The sequence below is a fragment of the Nannobrachium achirus genome (genome assembly GCF_963921795.1).
Source record: "Nannobrachium achirus genome assembly, chromosome: 21".
NCBI lineage: Eukaryota > Metazoa > Chordata > Actinopteri > Myctophiformes > Myctophidae > Nannobrachium > Nannobrachium achirus.
This window is the reverse complement of record NC_137828.1, coordinates 40,488,872-40,509,799: the sequence shown is the minus strand read 5'-3', so window position 1 is coordinate 40,509,799 and position 20,928 is coordinate 40,488,872. Positions and strand designations below refer to the sequence as shown.

Sequence of the window (20,928 nt, the reverse complement as noted above, 5' to 3'; positions counted from 1 at the left end):
CATTATGGATTATGCACATATCTTATGTCCTAACTCCTAACTGAAAAGACACAATGCATTTACCGTATGCTGACATGTTTTGCCTGATGTGACCAAAGCTGAAACATCTACAGTATTTCATATAGGCCTACTGTAGCGTACGGTGTACACAACTGTGTATACTTCCTTTATGGTGGCAGAAACAAAGTTTGTTTGTATAACCTGTACATATAAAAGAGTGTTAAAAGGGGGCAGTCAGTCACATCGGCATCACACCCAAGGTACACAATGCCTAGTGCAGTGTAAGCAATCGGGTGAGCAGCGAGCCAGGGCGGTGGTGTGTGGAAAATGCTAGTGGAGGGGCAGACAATGCAACGGGCCGAGGCCTGACCAGCCCTCGGAGGGAAAAGGGGGTCTGCCCTCGCGGCCACAACTTTTTTTTCTTTCTTTTTTTTTTTTGTTCGCACCGGGGCTGCCACATCAGCATGGGCTCGGGGAAGACCCTGAAGTTCGCCCTGTGCGAGGTGCTGCAGTTCGCCGGCCTGTGCGTGCCACTCTTCATCGTCATGCAGAGGTTCGCCGTCATCGTGGCCAAGGTCAAGACGTCGGCGAGGCCCGCCAGCGACGGCAGCACGGCCTACTGGCTGATCGTGGCCTCCTCCGTGGCCTACGTCACCTCGGTCGCCCTGCTGATCTGGGTGCCCATGAAGTACATGGTCTTCATGAAGAAGAAGTTCCTCGTCGGGAGGAAGAAGTGGTGAGTTGTTTTTTTTTTCTTCTCCAGACTGCTGCTGAGGGCCTGAGTGGGGCCTGAGTGCGTGAGTATGTGCACTCGCGCACATGTGTGTGTGTGCGTGTGTGTACCTCCTCCAGACGCAAAGAGTCAACAGAGAAAGGGATCTACCACCAAAACAGCTCCTCGCGCAACCACTACCAAGTCAACCACTTCCATATTCCCTCAATTGCAATAGACTGTGGATCAAGGAACGGCCTCTAAAGCTGACTGAAGAGTGATCGCAGATGATGGTGTGTGTGTGTGTGTGTGTGTGTGTGTGTGTGTGTGTGTGTGTGTGTGTGTGTGTGTGTGTGTGTGTGTGTGTGTGTGTGTGTGTGTGAGTGAGCTTGGATCTGACCAGGGGCAGCGTCAAAGGTCAGCCGTGCAGTGTCGCTCTCCGCCGTCTGTGACCTGAGGCCTGAAAGCTGTTTGAATCATCTTGACCGTGGAGTTCGCGGACAAACCTGACTCGGCAAAGATCAGACCCTGTTCTCTCTCCCCTACTAACAACCCTGACCTCTCTCTGTCGTTGACAGGAGGCCTGTGGCTCTGGTGTATGTGATTCTCTCCACGCTGCCCTGCTTTGCCTTCCTCATCGCCAGCTCAGAGGTAAAACGTTGTTTTTGTCAGCCTGCTGCTGGATCTGTTGTGGTGTTTCTGTTTGTCTGACCTTTGACCCCCATTGTGGTCTTTGACCATAGGTTGCTGCTGTGGCCTGTTTAGTAACGCAAGTGACCCTCGTTGTAATGTTGCAGAGGATGTTCCGGGTCGTTTTATCAAAACCATTTAATTTCAAGGATCAGGAAAAAAAAGTTGAAACATCCGTACACCGGTTTAAAGCTCCCAAACATTTGTATTAATTGCGCAACGTTTTCATTAAGAATTGTTTGGTAGCTTTAAAGCAGCACTATGTAATAGGGGTGTAACGATACATTTGAACAACGATACGATACGAGGTTCGATATAGAAAATCGATATAGTAACTGTGTGAAACGTGTCAATAGAGCAGGTTTTTAGAGGGAACATTCTATTATTATGGATGTATATAAATAAGTTAACACTGTGATTCTTTTTGCAAATACATGGACATTATATTACAACACATATGGACAAACCCGCACCTTGACATGAAAACAGAGATTATTACACACATTCCATAGACCAAGAGTAGCTATATGAAATGGAAAAAATTTAGACCCCTCTTTTCATTTTCCCTCTCAAAATTGCTAAATACAAGGCACAAATATTTTTTCCATACAATCGATTATTTGCATTGCAAAACGATTCGATACCGATTATTTGCATTGTAAAACGATACAATATGCTATACAAAGCCAAACGGTACGATATTTGCTTTTGCAAATCGATATAGTAGATTATTGCTAATTAAAATTTGATTCAGTAACTATATCATTACACCCCTACTATGTAACTCTCCTATTCTACCCCGGATTTGAACCTGGTTTCTAAAGGTCATTACAGACCGGCATCAAACAACCCACCACCTGACGGGCTCCTCCAGCAGCAGCCAGTGGTGTAAAGTAACTAAATAGCTTAACATTTACTTGAGTACTACTGTACTTGTAGGTATTTGTATTTTACTTGAGCATGTCCAATTTCCAGTATTTCTTTACTTCTACTCCATTACATCTCAGATCCAAATATTGTATTTTTACTCAACTATTTATTGTAAAACTGTGGTTACTTTGCAAACATACATAAACCATACTTTTACTTAAGTAAGTACTTTTTACACCACTGGCGGCAGCAAGCCTCACAGACGAGACATGGAGAAAAACCCTCTCAATGCAAAGGGATAGTCACTCGACCATGTTCTCTCTCTCTCTCTTTAAATTGGATATTAGCTTGCTTTGATACTGAGAGAGCAGTTTGCCTGCGAATGTCCGCGAAAAAATAACAGACTGTGTCTAGGTGAGACATGACCTTTGACATGATCTATCTGACCAAATTCTGGGCCCTGCATGGGTACAAGATTCACTGCGGGGCCCCCATGAATGTTCTTCATAGCGGGAGGGGGTTTAACCTATTTAGACTGGGAACGCATTATTATGCATTATTTTGTGCTTTAACTATTGAAATCAGTCAGTGGTGCTCAAACTTTTTCATATGACCCCCCCCCCCCCCCCAGAAGCAAAAGTGTGCCTCTAAAGTCGAATAAAGGTGATGATTTACGATGAGCCCAATGGTTCTCGTGGGAGAAATCTCCATCCTTATGGATAAGAAGCTACTGATAAGCAGCCGGGTTGCTCTTCCTGTCCAAACTGCCCCTGGTCAAATCATCCATCCGTAAAGCGCACACACTTCCTCGCTGGCTGGAAGTTGGAACCCAGATCCTATTAGCTGTCCATGTCCACTTTCTAAGGACTGTGCGCTTCCCGCGGGTCCTAGTTTATCTGGTGTCTTTTACATAAGGGCCATAAATTCACACTCAAATGACCTCCTACACTCCTTTGTTCTGCGTCCTGTTGCAAAAGAAGTCTGGGTTTCCGAGGCTATGGAAGTCCTGACTTAAGCGAATACCTGAGTTGTAAAGTGATTGGCCCATTAACCCAGTATTATGTCTGAGATATGGACGGCCATGTTTTTATGTCACCTGCATGAATTAGCAAATACTTCCTTAGCTTTCTGTGTTGTGTTTTTATGATTTGATCACTGTGTTTCTGGCTTAATTGTTGCTTCTGTGTTTTATCAATGAATCAACCAGTCAATAGCATGTATTAACCAAACTAAAACCCATGCTTGGTTGTCCATCACAGGTTCAGATAAATAACAATCTTAAACACGATACGTTCAAGGAGCTGCCAGTGTCACTAGTGCTCTTCTCCCTCATCTGTATCGACATCGTGGAGCGGATACGCCACTGCAGACTGACAGGACAGGGTGAGCGGCGTGCTTAGAACTAGAAACAACCTGATACGGCCTAAAATGCTTGTATCGGTATAGGCGAGTATGGCACTCTGTGCCATTCTGATACCATGTAATTCATCAATGCTTCAGTGTTCAGTTTGCAGGACTCTTACTGTACTATTTGCATTATTTAAATTGTATATGCTCTTTAACAATTATTAATTGCATTTTTATGTATTACTTGATCGTGGTTGTCAGACCTTTTTAATTTCAAGACTCAGTGTACAAATGGAACCAAATGGACCCATAAGAGTTCATTTGGATTCCAAATGCACATGTGAGGGTACATTTGGAATCCCCTCAAGGAACCCTGAGGGTCCTTGGACCTCCATTGTCCAATACTTTTACTTCTAGTCCACTACATCTTGTATGCAAATGTTGTACTTTTACTCCACTACATTAATTTGAAATCTTAAGTAACTAGTTACTTTGCAGGTATAAATTATAATATTATAAAACAAACATTAACCACTTTAGCCCTATTTCATCCATAGGATATTAGAAAATAGCTGATCTACAAGCCGAGGCGACGCGTTGTGAGCTTGTAGATCTGCTATTTTCAAACATGTTGTACTTTTACTTTTGGTACTTTAAGTAGTTTTGGATGCCAACACTTTCATACTTTTATTCAAGTACATTTTGAATTCCGGACATTTACTTGTGACAGAGTAGTGAGAGTACATCTACATTGTAGTAATGATATTTATAAAATATATGTACTTTTTCCACCTCAGTAATTTGGATGCACATTCTATTCTTCCAACAGCCCAATGTGGTGTGAAACGCCTTTGAAAAAGCGCTTGAAAAAAGTGAGGAAATGAGCAGGAAATGTGTTGGCCATTGCTTGCTTCTCGTAACACAATGCTGAGTTGACAGAAAGAACAGTGTTCTCCTAAGGGATTCCATTGTCAGTTTCTGTCAGTGTCAGTTCTGGTTAAAATCCAACCATTTCTGTGAAACCTCTAGACTGATTAGCCGTTGTGAAGTTATAGCAGGATACGGTAACCTAAAAGTAGTCATAAAATAATGGTGGTCACTACAACAGATGTATTCTATTTCTTCTATAAATAACCTAGGATATGGACCCAGTAAGGGGTAAGAAATGGGTTTGTATTCTATGTAATGTCATGAGAGGTATGGAGCAGGCTAGTGTGAGGCAGTGCAGAAAAAAAATAAACAAACTCCAGGTTTCCAATGCATAAAGTTTACTTAAAGTTGTACCATGTAACTTTTTTTATAAAACAAATCTTAAAATTGTCCTAACTGTTAAATCGCTAAAGTTTTAGAACACCCACTCCGTTATTTTCAGCTTCTGAAGCCTTCTCTTTATATGTTTTCTATGATCCTGGCTGTGGACCGGATTTCGCGCCAAAATGACGTAATCTGCATCATCTGTATACGTTGTGTATACGTTGCCCAATCACATCGCCGATCATGCACACATGGTACACTACCGGCCAATCACAGCGCATCTTGAAGTGGGGTCGCCATATTTGTAGTCGCCCGTGTGTCTCTTTACTCAAAAGGTAATCTCGCCTACCAGGCAGGGTGAAGTAGTCCGTTTCTCCGGAATGCCTGAACGCACAGGAACCAGGGACCCCTCTAAAGATAGCTCTCGGCGTTGTGGAGGCAGACGCGGGGGTGTGAAGGTACGAAAAACGGGCGAAAGACGCGAACGCGACCGCGGTTTGCTATAGGGCTACTGACCACTAGTTGAGCATCTTACACAGTATAGCTTTAAATAAAGCAGCTCAGGCCAACACCAGGGCGATTTCATAATGTAACATAAAGCTTTACCAAAGGGAGAATAATGTCTTTTAAGAAAGCAAAGTACACAATAATACTTAACGAAAATGTATTATCTTCCGCTTTGAGGCCTGGGGTCCAGTTCCGTCCTTCCAGCTCCTCTCTGTCCTCTCTCCTCTGTGTCCTCTGTTTGTTTGCTCTCCCATTTAATCTCCCAGCTCTGCCTCAATTAGGTGCTTCACACACCTGCACCTGTCTGTGTGCTGAGGCACCCTGGGAGATGTGTTCTTTATTACGGTGGCCTTTTTGTGAGTGGGAATATAGCACCACATGTCCCCTCGTGATGCCACATCTAGACCCTGGTTATGGTGGATTTTGATCTTAAGACAAAACACAATAACCTGTCCTGAGTCACAAAACAGCATTGTACAAAATCACACCACAACAATTTAAATAAAGATTATGTGTACGATTAAAACATTCAAAGTTAGGTTTTCAACATACACACAGTAAAAGTGTTGATTTGATTCAGAAAGGGCAAACATTTTACTGTGCATGTAAAATAGAAGGACAATTTTCTTTTAATCTGTTTGCAACTAATAAAGTGTATTACTGTCTTGTTATTGTTTCAGCCAATGAACAGGAGAGGGACGCCGACATCCCCACCACTGTCCTGACACACATAGCACAGGTGACGGGGCCAGTGACACCCATAGGGCCAACCGCGGCCACAGGGCCAGCTGCAACTGGGCCCGCCGTGCCCGGGCAAGCGGTGCCTGCACCGCTGCAGATGCTGAGAGGCAACGACAGGGACCAGAGAGTGGCAGAGAGGGAGCAGAGAGCCGCGGAGAGGGAGCAGAGGGGGAACGGTAGGAACCTGAACGGCATAGGCGGAGTCCGGCCGGAGGCGAACGGAGCCGTTCCAGGGATCCCTGGAGGTAATGGCGGGAGGCCGTTCAGCATCTCCGGCTTGAGCTCGCACTCGGCCAGCACGACGGCAGCGTATCAGATGTCCCCGTACGCCTACACGGGCCCGCTGCGTTTCCTGTGCGCCAGCGATGCCCGGGCGGAGGTGTTTGTGGACAGCTTTCTGTTCTGGCTGGACACGGTGGAGATGGTCCGGGTGGCGGGGCATCCCTTGGTCTATTACTCGGGGTGGGTGTTCCCCATCTATATTTTCAGCTACCTGTCGTGCCTGCGGCTGGTGGTCATGCCCCGCAGCCCCCTGCTGTCCTCGTTGGGGGTGGTCCTGCAGGATCTCCCCTTCCTGTTTGTCCGCATCGGCCTCATTGCCTTCTTTGGTTTCGTTACGCCGCTGCTCTACCTGATGAAGAACCTCCTGGTATGCCTGGCCTTCATCTATTTCAACTTTATGACCAAGCTGAGGGTCTTCAACACTGAGCGGATGTACTTCTGAGACCAAAAACATCCAAGCTGGTGTTTTTCAAACGTTAAAGCCTGATTCATGCGAAGTTGTCAGAAATGGAGGTATTGAGGGCAGAGTTGCATTGACTATTTTAAAAGCCAATCCCATTTTGTGTTGTTTAACCCTGTTTTCTACCCTGAGCCATCTTAGGCTAGCAAAATGTGTGGGAAAAAGGTGGGTCATGGGCCCCAGGTCGAGAAGTAGTCGAATACGTTTGTTTTGGGAGGTTTGGAGCTTAGTCTTTGGTGACATTTTGATGTTGGAGTACCAGGAGGTGCTAGCATAGTTAAAGAGAGGCTGAATGAGGGTCCCAGCAAGAGTTCTGAGGGCATATGTATCAGTCGATACAGAGTACTGATCTGATACCAGTGTGTAATTTAAACAAATCTAGGACAGTGGTTCTCAAAGTGGGGTCCAAGGACTATCTGGGTCCCTTGAGGGGGTTCCAAATGGACCTTTACAAGTCTAACTCTGAGAGTTATAGGGGTCCTTGAATATAAAAAGGCTTGCGTTAGTCTTTTGGTTTACAGACCACCTGTTGTGATACCAGGCAGTATTGGCAGCATTTCCGATACTGGTATCGGAACAACTCTATCAATTCTACAAGCTCACGATGTTGTGTGCAAAGAATGGTCATTTACTGTGCACAACATGATGCACAACAAAGTAATATCAGTCATAACAAAACACGGAGAGCAATGGTCAAAATCTCCAATGAGATGCTAGTAATGCGATGCTTAGAAAGGGAAGAGATCCCTGTACTATATGTAGCAAAGCAGGGATATTTTATTACAATATTTATTCATATGACAAGCTCCTGCACGACTGTCTTCAACAGGGGAAAAATACGTTTTAATGGGAAATACAATGTTTCGGTCCAGAAACCTTCATCAAGTCATCCCGAGATAACCTGGTCTATATTATGGCCTGAAACATAGTGTGCATTTAAAGACTGCACAGGATTCAGATGCACAATATTATCACTATAGATGCACTGGTTAGGTACATTACATACATGTGAAAAAACCTTTGCTGGGAAGCTCCAATACGATAAAGACATGACAAATGACAAAACCTAAAACACTCAATAAATAATAAAAAGGAGCTTTTCTTATGCATAGGTCGGACCTTGGTCTTGTCATTTAGTAGGTGTGCAAACTAGGTCTTGCTCGTTTTTTATTACGATATTTATTACATTATTTGACAAAGATGCATGGTGGTGCTTTCATATTCTGTAAAAGGGAGCTCTTATAGGCACTGTGTTCCCATACAAGACATCAAGTGTCAAATGACTGTTGTGTGTGTGTTTTTATCATTCCCTCTTCAAAATTATTTTTCTACCCCCAGATCCCCTCCCCTATTAGTCAAAGCAGTGGCGGCCATTTTGTGGTGCCACAGATAGAAAACACATTCATATTTCCCATAGAGATTTCAGAAGATATTTATATAAATTATTTTAAGCCTGGAACCAAGCCATCCAGGCTCCTGATGAATCATGAGTCATGACCATAAAACATTTTGATTCTGTGTCAAATAATATTTTTATATTTAATTAGGCTATTTAATAAAAATACAATTTTTTATTGTATTTTATTCTTTCCAAATGTTGTTGGACACAGTATGAATGTATTATGGTCATGATTCACAGGGGCCTGGGTGGCTTGGTTGTAGGCTTAAAATAATCAATATTTTGGGAACTCTGTGGGAAAAATGTATGGGCTTTTTATCTGTGGCACCACAAAATGGCTGCCACTGCTATGCCTATGACCTAAACCACGTCACTTTGAGAATGAGACTTTACCTGTATAATGTCACAGTTCATATGGAAGAAGTTACGTATTTTTTCTATTACAATAAGGTGCAGTGAATATGTCAATAAATAAATCAGTGTTAGGATTTATCTTTCTTTGCTAGAACACAAAATGAGCACGAAGCGTGAGATTGTATCAATGACATATCTTTTGATAACATTAATAAATAAATAAGTGAAATGTCTGTTTCAATAACAAGTGTCATTTATTCAACAAGATACTGTATATAGGAGGAACCACTTAGAACAGTAATGCATTATGTGTACTGTATAGTATATTCACAGGTAATAACATTTACACTAGTTTGGAAGGATATCAATTGCAGACATTAAAATAATTGCACACTAAAGAAACATGTACGTAAATAATTGACTCAGTCTATGAAGCTATCTATGAATTCTGTGAAAAAGTGTGTTCTGCAACATAGCTAAGGGGTCCTTGCGGCTGAAAACATTAGTTTAAAACTGTGGCAATTTTTCAAGATGTTCGGCTGGACAGTGACTCTGAACAGAGGACTAGAAGTTTCCACTCACACTGTTACTGCAGTCAGACACAAGGTGTTTTCCTTTGTAGGGTCCTACGACAGGGCTCATAAAGATGTGTACGTCTTCAACACAGTGTCTTTATGCTGGAAGAAGTTGTCTCCAAGGACTCCTGGAAGAGGGGAAAGTCACATTGAGGTTCCCTCCAGGTGCATGGACCACACAGCTGTGCTGTTAGAAGATGTCATCTACATCTGGGCAGAGTTGGATAACTCAGGTTACTGCAATGCGCGTGATGGTTTAAGCCCAGGATTTCTGGGACTGTTCCAGAGGCGAGATGGTACCACTCAGCCTGTGTGTTATGGAAGGTCATGTACCGGTATATCCATGGAGGATGGACAAAGATGGATGGACGCGCTAATGACATCTACAAGTTGGACACCACCACAATGGTCTGGTCTTTTAATACACCAGAGGCACCCTGCACCACCTGCTTCATTACTTCACCCTGCCACCATCATTGGGACAACGTTTTTTGTATTTGGGGGTGAAAGGGACCAGTTCGTCTGTAACAACAACATCAGAGTGTTTGACACAGACTGCTGGCTGAACACACCATCTACACAGCTTTTTCCAGAAGAACATTATAGTCTTTCTGATAGACATTCAGCCTTTACCTACAATGGAGAGCTGTACTGTACATATTTGTACAGCATAAGAAGAATGACCGATTCAATTATCTGTGGATATACAATCCTGAGACCTTCTCCTGGAAGAAGGTTGAGTCCAAGGGAAACGACCCACGTTCAAAGATGGGCTGCTGTTGCATGGTGGGAAACCGTATAATCATCTTTGGAGGATACAGTGATTACCTGTATGTGTTAGACTGAAGATGTTATGCAAGCTAGCAATTATTCAGTACGGTCTGGAACAGTCTGAACTCCCACACAACATCAGGTGGTAACTGGCAGCCATGAATACCAACAGCTAGAAGACAAAAAAGAAAACAGGAGTGTTAATTTGCCTCTGAAATAAAAACAGAACTGTAAGTGTTCAATTTTTACTTTCATAGCAAAACTAAACAAACAAACAAAAACAAGAAAAATACACTAAGTGCACAGTCACACTGCACTTTTTGTACATATGAGGGCGGATTCTGCCAATGCATTTCAATGGGAATGGGGCAGTTTTTTTTTTTTTTTTTTCAGAAATCCGCAAATGGCAGCAAACCACTCCATTCCCAAATTTCCCATTGAAATGCATTGGCAGAATCCTTCCTCATTGGTAGCCTAGGATAAAAGTGTGGTGTGACTGTGCCCTTCACTTTTTTTCAGATTAATTGTGCAACATGCTGTTCAGTGTTTACACAGTGCAGTTACAAAATATATGACTGTGATTGGAGCAGTGTTTGTCTCCCATGATATGATACAGTATGAGGCTGCAAACTTTCTCTCTTCCCTTACCTCACCTCTTCCCTCTACTCTCTCTATGTCTGACATTCTGACACATCAGTTGCATGGAAACTATACTGTCACTCGACAAAACCTTTTGCCAACCCATGTGACAGGATACATCAGTAGGGTTAAGGGAGGGAAGCACTATGTCTCTATCTCACTGTTGCTTTGTGACAGGCATCTTAGCTCACCACAAGAGCCCCTCTCCTGTCTCCTCTCACCGGAGTGGACAACCATATAACCTCACATTCAACCACTGAATTATGCACCGAGCATAATGGCACTCCACCTATCCTTTGCTTTGCTCCTCTGCCTCCTGCTGAAAGCCCTCTGCACTACTGCTGAAATAGGTATGTACTATTATGTACCTGCATCTCTGACAGGGGTTTCATTCATTTGATTTGTTTAAGTACAAACAGAAGTGTACTTAACTAATTAAAACCGGGGGAAGCACCTTTTGTCGTTTAAGATCTATATTATGTATAGTATACGTATAGCAACAAAAGTTTTTCCAAAAAACGTGTAGGATTTAGAACTGTGGTTCTTCGTGCCGTGCTGCGAGAATCTGCGATTTAGATTATTATCTGTTTTAAATCTTGCAAGTGTTTGAAAAATAGCAGATTCATAAGCTCACAGCGTGTCACTTAAAGCTTGCAGACCTAGATCTGCTATTTTTGAACATTTTAGAAAAAAATCTAAAATGTTTGGAAAACGTTTCATAATTTAGAATTTCTTAACACAAATCTTTTCTTCTGATGATGAAAAATGTTTAGATGGGGAGTCCGTGGCCAAATATATATCAATTTGGGGGTCCCTTACGTGAAAAAGAACTACGGAATTTAATTGATGTGTGAAAGAGGTTATAGTCTCTTACTACCACAATATTGATTGATTATTAACAGTCTGAAAAAATTTAAGAAATGCAAAAGTACAGTTCCAAAAAGGGATGCTAAAAGGATTAAACCCAAGAAGGGCTATGGATTTTTTCCATTGGGGTCCTGTGGATTCAATTAATCGAGAACAGGGGTCGTTGCCATGTCAGCTTGTGGTGGACATTTTTGTCAAAATTAGATTTTTGCCACATACATACAAAATGAGCAGACAATAATATTACCAGTAACATATAAAGAGCTAGCCCTGAATGACCATTACAGGTCTGTAACTATGAGAGTGTACAAATGGACTCTCAGATTTACCGGTATGGTGGCCCTCGAAAATAAAAAGGTCTGGTAAACAACTGTACTCAGTAATCAGGGTCATACATATTCTGAAGATAACCTGGAGACTTGACCAATGGGGTCTGAATGCAGACCACAACATTCAGTAATGGGGTCTCGTGATCAAAATAAGAACATTATAATCTTATGTAAAAACAAAATCTAAAGTTTGCCACGGACAAGGACAAGTCTTGCCACGGACACATATTGATGACCCCTGCCAAGAAAGCACTATGGCTTGTATCCATTTGGGGTCCTCTGTATTCAATTAATTCCAAAAACCTACTGTTCTGCTGGCAGACACGGGCTCCTTCCTGATCTACAACGAGAACCACAACAAGTGCATCAAGGTGGAGAGCGCCACCTCGGTGGCGGTGGCCATGTGCGACCCCCACGCCGAGAACCAGAAGTTCCGCTGGGTGTCCGAGTCACGCGTCCTCAGCCTGTCCCTGAAGCTGTGCATGGGCGCCCAGGAGATCAAGGACTGGGTGAAGGTGCAGCTCTTCCCCTGCGACGAGAAGAACGAGCTACAGCACTGGCAGTGCAAGAACGAGACCCTCTTTGGCCTCAAAGACCGGGATCTGCACCTCAACTGGGGCAACAAGGGAGAGAGGAACGTGATGATCTACCAGGGCTCAGGGCTCTGGAGCCGCTGGAGGATATTTGGCACCCGTGGTGACCTTTGCTCTAAAGGATTCCAAGGTAGGGATATTAAAAAAGCTATTAAAGCTGCTGCACGCGTGTAATTGAAAACTATATTTACTACTGTGCATTTCTCATCGTAAAGAAACGCCATTTTTATTTGAGGGAAAGGCAATTTTTCAAAAGTCCTCATTAAGTAATTGAGGTGCTGATTGACTGCACAGAATCAGATTATTATCAGAGACAATTTACAAGTTTGAAGAAAATCTTGGAGGATAGGCTATTAACCACATAAACCCTTTATACATTGACCTGGGTCCTCCGGGCATCTATGGTATAGGCCCGCTCCTTTTTTCCCTCCAAATCTCTTCACCGATACAGCTGTGTATCTGCTATTTTCACGCATTATTGCCCCCAGAATGGGATGCTAAGGTTGAACATGACAGCATTAATATTTACTTTTTTCATGACACCTTTTTGTAATGTGGACAAAACATATTGTATACAAAAGGCTTGTACCCAGCTGGTAAAATATTCAGTAGAAGTAGAAGAAGTGTGAGAGGTTGGCTCATCTTACATTTGATCCCCGAGCTTGTAGATCTGCAGAGTGATTTATGCAGAGTGAAATAAGAGTGTACCAAATGTGCTTCTGTACAGGTCAGTTTTATCAAGTATAGAGGGTTTACATGGAACAGAATTTGCAGCTCAATAAAAGATAATTCATCCTAAAGTATGACAGAGGACAATTTCATGATAAATTGAAATGTAATCTAATCTCTAATCCGGTTATTGTCAGCGTTCTTTCTTTTTTTTACCACGATAAGCAATAGCAATTATCGTCCCATCCCTATTGCTCACTAACATCATGATTTGTCCCTTTCTTTCAGAGATCTTCACAATAGGGGGCAATTCCTTCGGAGGCCCCTGCCAGTTCCCCTTCAAGTTCGGGGAGAAGTGGTACGCAGAATGCACACAGGAGGGTCGATCAGATGGAGGGCTCTGGTGCGCCACGGTGACGGATTACAACCAAGAGAAGATGTGGGGCTTTTGTCCCACCAAATGTAAGCTATAAGAAATGTGTTCCACAGATGTTCCTGACCTGAACCATCCACTACATATCCACCAGAGATGGAATAAGTACTCATATGTTTTTTGTGGTTCATCAGTCAATAGGAGACTCTTTGACTATGGCAAAAACTAAACTAGAAAGATGCAATTGGAAATTGCAAGTGTGGTTGCCATGACACGAGTCACACTTTGAGCGGTGCTAACTATTCCGTCCTTGTCCCTTTTATGCCCATATATGGAAATCCCTGATCAATATTCAATCAATCAATATTAAGCCCATACTGTATCTTGGAAGGCCCATATATGGACATATTGTGTCCAGTCTCGTGTGTTCTATGATGTCATTCATATATGAGGTCTGTCATCTCCATATTTGGGAAAAGTTTAATTTTTAATTTATAAATGTATATAAATTAAACTATGTAACTTATCTCTTAGCAAAATGCAAGGAATCGATTACAGATGAAGCAGGTCAATTTGATATATAGTCCATGTGCGTGCCACCAAAACTGTGGAGTAGCACGGCAAAATAAAGTTTATATCTAGGAAGAGAAAGATGGATGGATGGAATAAAGTCGGACAAGTAGCCTGGTTACCCTGCAGGGGCAACCACACAAAAAATCTCCATGAAATCAAGGCTTCATGGGGTGTCTAATTGATAGAAAAGTAGACATTTTGGGGGTTGATTGTGAACTACTCCTTGAAGTAAAAAACTAAAAACAAAAAGCATTGTACAAAAGATAGTGTACAACTGTACATGACTGAATGATTTAATATCCCTCTGGGGTAAATGGTAAATGGACTGCATTTATATAGCGTCTTTCCGACCCTTCGAAGCGCTTGAACCCATTTAGACCTGGAAAGCCTATACGTTGTCATGCCTATATACTCATCAGGAGCAGTCAGGGCTTCAGTCAGTGTCTTGCTCAAGGACACTTGGAAACGCAGTCATCAATGAGGGGGTCATTGCTGACCAGGTCCATTCCTCTCACCCCCAGTAGAAAAACACCACCACTTCCTGGCTTGTTAAGTGTCAACAGCACTGTCTTTCTTTTCCGGCCCGTGTAGCTGACACTGCTCTAAAACTGGGACAGGAAAAAGGCCAGGAAAAGACAGCAAGCTCTCCTCTCATTATCATTTCGGGTGAACGGTCATAGATATGAAAGGCACGTAGAATACTGTATATGTGTTAGATCAAGTAACCTCTCTCACTGGCTTATTAGAAACCGCAGCAATAGCAATGTGCAGATTTTTACCCTAACCCTAATCCTAATCCTAACCCTAACCCTAATTATACTGTTTAACTTTTTTTGATGCAGCATCCAGCCTAGTTGGTCTGGGATGTGCGTGTCTTTCTGGCTGTTTATCATCTTCTCTCTCCACTTATCTTGCTTATTCATAAGATCCATTTAACAATTAAGACTAATGATCATCACTTATTAACACATAATTTACCTAATGTACCATAAACAGGAGAGAACTTACAGTATATGACCTCGGTTTTTCCACCCGATGACCACAGTTCCACTAATATTTACTCTACTCTGCCTTGCCATGTTCCATGCAGGCACGTGCACACATAGACATCAAAGGGGGCTTGATCCCCTGCCCTTTTATCTGTCTGTAAAAAGTGCCCTCTCCAGACCATGAATGCAGTTTTTACTATGGTGAAAGAAATGCAAATGCCCTCTTTCCATGCCATCCCTGAAGGCTGTCCAAACTCTCCTGAATGTAGCATCTTATGTTGAAAGAATTGCCCTCTCTGTGTAGAAATCCATGCCGTTACGCCACATCTCCAGTATTGAACTGATTATGTTTAGTTCAGTGTGGTATCAAGTACCGGAAATAGCCGACCTCCAAGCTTGGAGGTCTGCTATTTTCACCAAAAGGCCCTTTTAGAAATGTCAGCCCCTGCCTCTCTAACATTGTCTGCCCTGCTATGTTTCCATGTTTCCATGCTTCCAGCGACCAGCGGCTGGGATGTTGACCCAGTGACAGGCGTGCAGTACCAGCGGAACGCCCAGTCGGTGCTCACCTGGCACCAGGCTAGACAGAGCTGTCTGCAGCAGGACAGTGACCTGCTCAGCATCGTGGAGCTCCATGAGCAGACCTACATCTCGGGTACAGTACACTGCACGGTCACCTCCAGTGGTGGAAAAACTCACATTATTTGCTTAAGTAAAAGTATCAATACTGTAATGTAGAAATACCCTGTTTGAAAATCCGGAATTCAAAATGTACTTGAGTAAAAGTACAAAAGTACAGGTATTAAAATGCACTTGGAGAAAGTACTCATTGTGCAAAATGTCCCATTTAAAGTTTTCAAATGTAAAAAAAAAACTTGAAAATAGCAGATCTACAAGCTCACAAATTGTGAGCTTGTAGATCGGCTATTTTCAAATGTCCGAAATGTATACAGTAGGGCTGAAGTGGTTAATTAATGTGTTGCAGTAATAATCAAAATCTACAAAATAACTAGTGACTAAAGTTTTTAAATAATTGTAGCAGAGTAAAAGTACAATATTCGAATCCGAGATGTAGTGAGGTAGAAGTAAAAGTATTGGAAATTGGAAATACTAAAGTAAAATACAAATAACCAAAAACTGTACTTAAGTACAGTACTTGAGTAAATGTACTTACTAGTTACTTTACACCACTGGTCACCTCCTCCTCACAGGCCTACACACAATCCTCCATAGCAGTGGTGTTCAACCTTTTTCATACCACGGTCCATTATTTATTCAGCATATGAGCCACGTACCACCATCTGAAGACATTTAGCCTCTCAGAGGCCAACATTTAGAATATTATTTTTAGCATTGGATAGGATAATTCCATGCTGTATTGATGTGGTACCATAGGTGAGATTCTTCTGTAATTGTGTAGACGTCTTATAAATGAAGTAATGCAGGTGTTTTGAGAGCGTAAAATGAAACCAAATCTTTGTTATTTGGAGAGAAGGAAGCCTTAGCCAGGCGAGGGAGGGTGATATTGGTTATGAATTCCTACAGGCTGTGGGGCGGCACCTGTTAGCGGGGAGTGTTGTGCGGGAGGAGTAGGACGAGGGGAAGCCTTACGTCCTCCCAGTGGGGCTCCTCACTGCCAGTAGGATGCAACAGCAGTGACAACACAGAAATGTGTGTGGGGAGCAAATTGAAATAACAACTACATTGGGGAGAAAAAGGGGGTAACATGTTTAATTTATAAAAGGAAATGTAAAAGTTAAAAACAAAGGCAAATGTGTTTTTCAAAAGAAATAAAAGATCCATTAATTAGAGAGAAAAATACTTTTAAGAAGTAGTGAAAATAGTGACGATATTGTGAGCTTGTAGATCAGCTATTTTCACTAGTTTGGGTCACGGGAAGACATGCAATTTCACTTCTCAAGCTAATACGTTTGGGAACCACTGTTCTAGATCCAGGCGATTTCCTGAAATGAGGCAAAAGGCCATGTAAAGAATGTTCGGAAACGTTCAATGCCTGGCCCTGGCATGTGCCATTGACGCACCTGCATGGGAGGCAACTGGAACCGGAAGTTCAATGGAATGTACTGAAGTCAATGAGAGCCAGGTGGACAAGTGTGTGACCTTTGTCAGATAATTGGAAAAAGAAACTAAAAAACAAAAAACATTACAATTAGTCTGATGTCTTGTGTTTTTATCTGCACAGTATACCATTTTACTCAACAATTTGTTGAAAGGCTGATGATAATTGCCTATAATTACTTAATTTGTCAGAAACTTACTTTGTGCACTAAGTGTGCACATCGAAAAACATGTTTTCCTGAAGTGATATCGATTTTTCTTTTCTTTTCTTTTTGTTTTGAAGCAATTATTTTACAAAGGCCACAATCATTCAAAACATATTGCTTATTCATGTGCTTGCCCGTCTCCCATTGATTTCAAAATATTCTATCCAATGTTCGGCTCTAGTTTGGCTCCCAGGGCAGAAAATCTGCAAGCTGGAATTTCCTGACCACGAAAGTGATGTAGACGACCTTTGCTTCTTTAAGTGGCCTATAAGTGAGGCAATTTGTGTAGTGCCCATTCAGTGTGCACTGTGCAGCATAACCTGCAATCATTGCGACCGTCAGATCGCATTTACTATCAAATCCTCCACCGGCTGTCTGTCCGTCCGTCAGTCTGTCAGTCTGTCTGTTTGTCGTACACACTTGTGGGTGGTGTCAATTAACTTCATTAAGAGTCCTTCACCTTAATTGGTTTAACTTTGCCCCGCCCCCTCCTCTGATTGGCCAAAACTTTATTTGGCTTTAATCATCAACCGTTTGTCGTACAAACTTGTGGGTGGAACCAATGCCACTTACAGGCCTCTTTGTGTATACTGTGACCTGTCGGTCGCTTATCCCCCGATTAGGGAGTCTTACTGGTTGATCACCTGTGTTAAGTGCTGTAAACACTCGGGGGCGCCCGCTGGCCATGCGGTCCAGCCCAGGCGCATACCTCATAGGCTCTAAGGCTCTGATGCCTGACAGCGTGTTGAGGGTTCGAGTCCCGATCCCGACGAGTCGACGACCTTTACTGCATGTCATTCCCCATCTCTCTTTGTTTCCTGTCGAACTACTGTACTATCAATAAAGGCAGAATAGCCCAAAAAATATCACACAAAAAAAATCTCCAAAACAAATCTTTAAAAAAGTTTTGTAATAACCCATATACATATCGTCTCTGTCAGGTGCAAACCTCATTATGTCCACAACTGTTGCTGTTTTCAGGATTTAAAAAAAAGTAACAGATCTACAAGATCAAAACGTGTTGCTTTGCGCCGTGTTTCGAGCTTGCAGATCCGCTACTTTTCATCCTTTTGAGTGACGCTGTAGTACCGTATGATCGAGTAAGCTTAGTGGGGCATTAATTTACAAAATGGCTTCTCGGTAGCGGGGAAATCTCGCTCTTTCAAACGACCGTCATTTCAACAAAGGAGCGTCGGGAGGGTTAGCGACTCACCCCACGGAGGTTAGGGTTAGGGTAAGGGTTAGGTTTGTGGTGTCACATAGAAACATAGAAACAGCAAAACGCTCCCCTCGGTAGCTCAGGCGGTAGAGCACTCACCTTTTGACCACAAGGTCATGGGTTCCTTCAACATTAAAAAAAAACATTCCCCCAAAAGATTTTCATGAATTAAAAAAAAATCAAAGATTTTCCTAAGTAGTCTAATTTCATTCATAAATAAAAGAAAAATCGAAGAAATTCCATAAATAAGGAAACAAATGTTTAAGAATGTTGCGTGAGCTTGTAGTAGATCTGATGTTTACACTAGTTTGGTCCTGGGTGAACGTCTAATTTCTCTTTTGGGTCTCAAGCTAAAAGGTTTGGGAACCGTACAGTATGTTTACAGTGAATACAGTAACAATGACTGTTGTTGACCACAGGTTTGATGAACACCTATGGAACATCTCTGTGGATTGGACTCAACAGTCTGGACTTTGAGAGTGGCTGGCAGTGGAGTAATGGAAACCCGTTCAGATATTTAAACTGGGGGCCGGGTGAGTAAGGCACAATGTGTGTATGTGTATATATACAAATATGTGTATGTGTCACGACACCATGATATATAGGACCCAAATGCTGGAACTCAAACAGGAAAACCAGGATGAAGCTTAATGAAACTTGACCTAAAACACTACAAAACTCACAATACACAACAAATAACATCCACAACAGTTCCACCGGACACCCATTATATACTAAAAGTGTGGACTAGATCCAACCTGAAACATGCTTAAACAATGGCAAACAGAGACAACAGGACTCTAAGAACACTACAGTCTGACTCTGGCATCTGCAGGTGAAAGCACTCAGTGCAATTAGGGTGAGAAATGGAGAGAACTAAGAGGGGGACTGCAAATGACACAACTGAGCACCGAGAGGGACTGAATGTTTGATGTGTGTGTGTGTGTGTGTGTGTGTGTGTGTGTGTGTGTGTGTGTGTGTGTGTGTGTGTGTGTGTGCGTGTGCGTGTGTGTGTGTGTGTGTGTGCGTGTGTAGGCCACCCCTCGTCAGAGCCTGGAAGCAACTGTGCGACCCTGAATGCTGGAAGAGCGTCAAAGTGGGAGAGCAGCCTCTGTGACAAGAAACTAGGTTACATATGTCGTAAAGGAAACTCTACCAGTCTGCCTCCTGCCCCTCTAGGTAAACACCTGAGTCTCTCTTCTGTTGTAATATTCACAAAATCATAATTAACGTTTTCATAGCATATATGGACCATGTTAGAAATAGTCAACATGTGTGTCATTAGATATTGACTCCACGCTTCACCTCTGGGACCAAACATATTGACTGACCTATCCACAACATCCCATCATGCATTGCGCATTTTAGGCCAATTCTACTATTTCCGGCAGTCTTCCGGGTGCTTCAAACGCCACTGAGCAACTTGCATTGAAATTAATAGCTGGGGGCGGGCTGTTCGCTCTCTATTATAGGCTATATTACCTCAATGATACAAACCCATTGTAACTTCAAACTCCATTTAACCATAATAGAATCATCAAAAACACGCATCCTTGTTTCTGGTGACTGATATTGTCTCTCTACCTCTGAGCGATTTCAACATCTCTGAATAATGGTGTTGGTGGTGTTCTTCCCACTCTCCTCTAAAAGGAAATAAATAAGATTTTCCAACACCATGTGTCTCCATGTATTAAAGGGATATTCCACTTTCCAAAAAACGATAAAATGACCAAACAGGTTTTTTTTTAAGTGAAATATCCCTTTAAACTCTTTGATATGCATCCATCCATCCATAGGCAAAGACCAGCCCAGCTTCTGTCCCAATCACTGGGTCCCATATTCAGGCTACTGCTACAACCTGCAGCGTGGGAAAATGGTGTGGCGAGATGCCCTGGCTGCCTGCCGCAAAGAAGGGGCAGACCTGGCCAGTATACACAGTATAGAAGAGCAGAGCTTCATCATATCCCAGTCCGGATACCGTGAGTTCAGAAGTTCACAAATGTTACACATTGCTACTATGGGTAAAATGTTACACTAGAGCTCTGGATTTTCGCTGTATATTACTCGGATTTATGCTAAATTTAAGGAATTGTTTTTTTATAATACTGATTGCAAGACTGTTATTAATTAAAGTGGTCACATGAGCAGAAGAAACAATTACATTTAAATGGCAGTTACATAATCAGACACAGTCCAGCAACAGTTTCTGAGACGTATCAAAAATAGCAGATCTACAAGCACCGTGCTGTGAGCTTGTAGAGGTTTAGAAACACATTTATTATCTCACTGGGGGAAAAAAGAAACACCAGAAGAACAAGAACGAGACCCAAGTCTGCAACTGTGCCTTATCAAAGGTTCTCAACCCCACAATAATCATATTTGAACTGGGAACACCCCACACTGACAAGCACTTGGAATTGTAGGAGTTGA

At 42.5% G+C, this 20,928-nt stretch overlaps 1 protein-coding gene across 1 annotated transcript in view; it reads left to right on the top strand.

Moving 5' to 3' along the window:
• Positions 1 to 464: 464 nt before the first annotated feature.
• The window catches only part of mrc1a (mannose receptor, C type 1a), a gene marked incomplete at both ends in the record, with an annotated part of 37,845 nt that continues 17,381 nt past the window's right edge, over positions 465 to 20,928 (top strand). Inside the window, 10 exons of the mRNA XM_080751772.1 lie at positions 465 to 736; positions 1,291 to 1,363; positions 3,532 to 3,655; positions 6,061 to 6,671; positions 12,121 to 12,520; positions 13,348 to 13,521; positions 15,494 to 15,649; positions 18,918 to 19,031; positions 19,534 to 19,677; positions 20,301 to 20,477. Coding sequence (XP_080607898.1) covers positions 465 to 736; positions 1,291 to 1,363; positions 3,532 to 3,655; positions 6,061 to 6,671; positions 12,121 to 12,520; positions 13,348 to 13,521; positions 15,494 to 15,649; positions 18,918 to 19,031; positions 19,534 to 19,677; positions 20,301 to 20,477 — 2,245 coding nt within the window. The remainder of the gene's footprint in view (positions 737 to 1,290; positions 1,364 to 3,531; positions 3,656 to 6,060; positions 6,672 to 12,120; positions 12,521 to 13,347; positions 13,522 to 15,493; positions 15,650 to 18,917; positions 19,032 to 19,533; positions 19,678 to 20,300; positions 20,478 to 20,928) is intronic.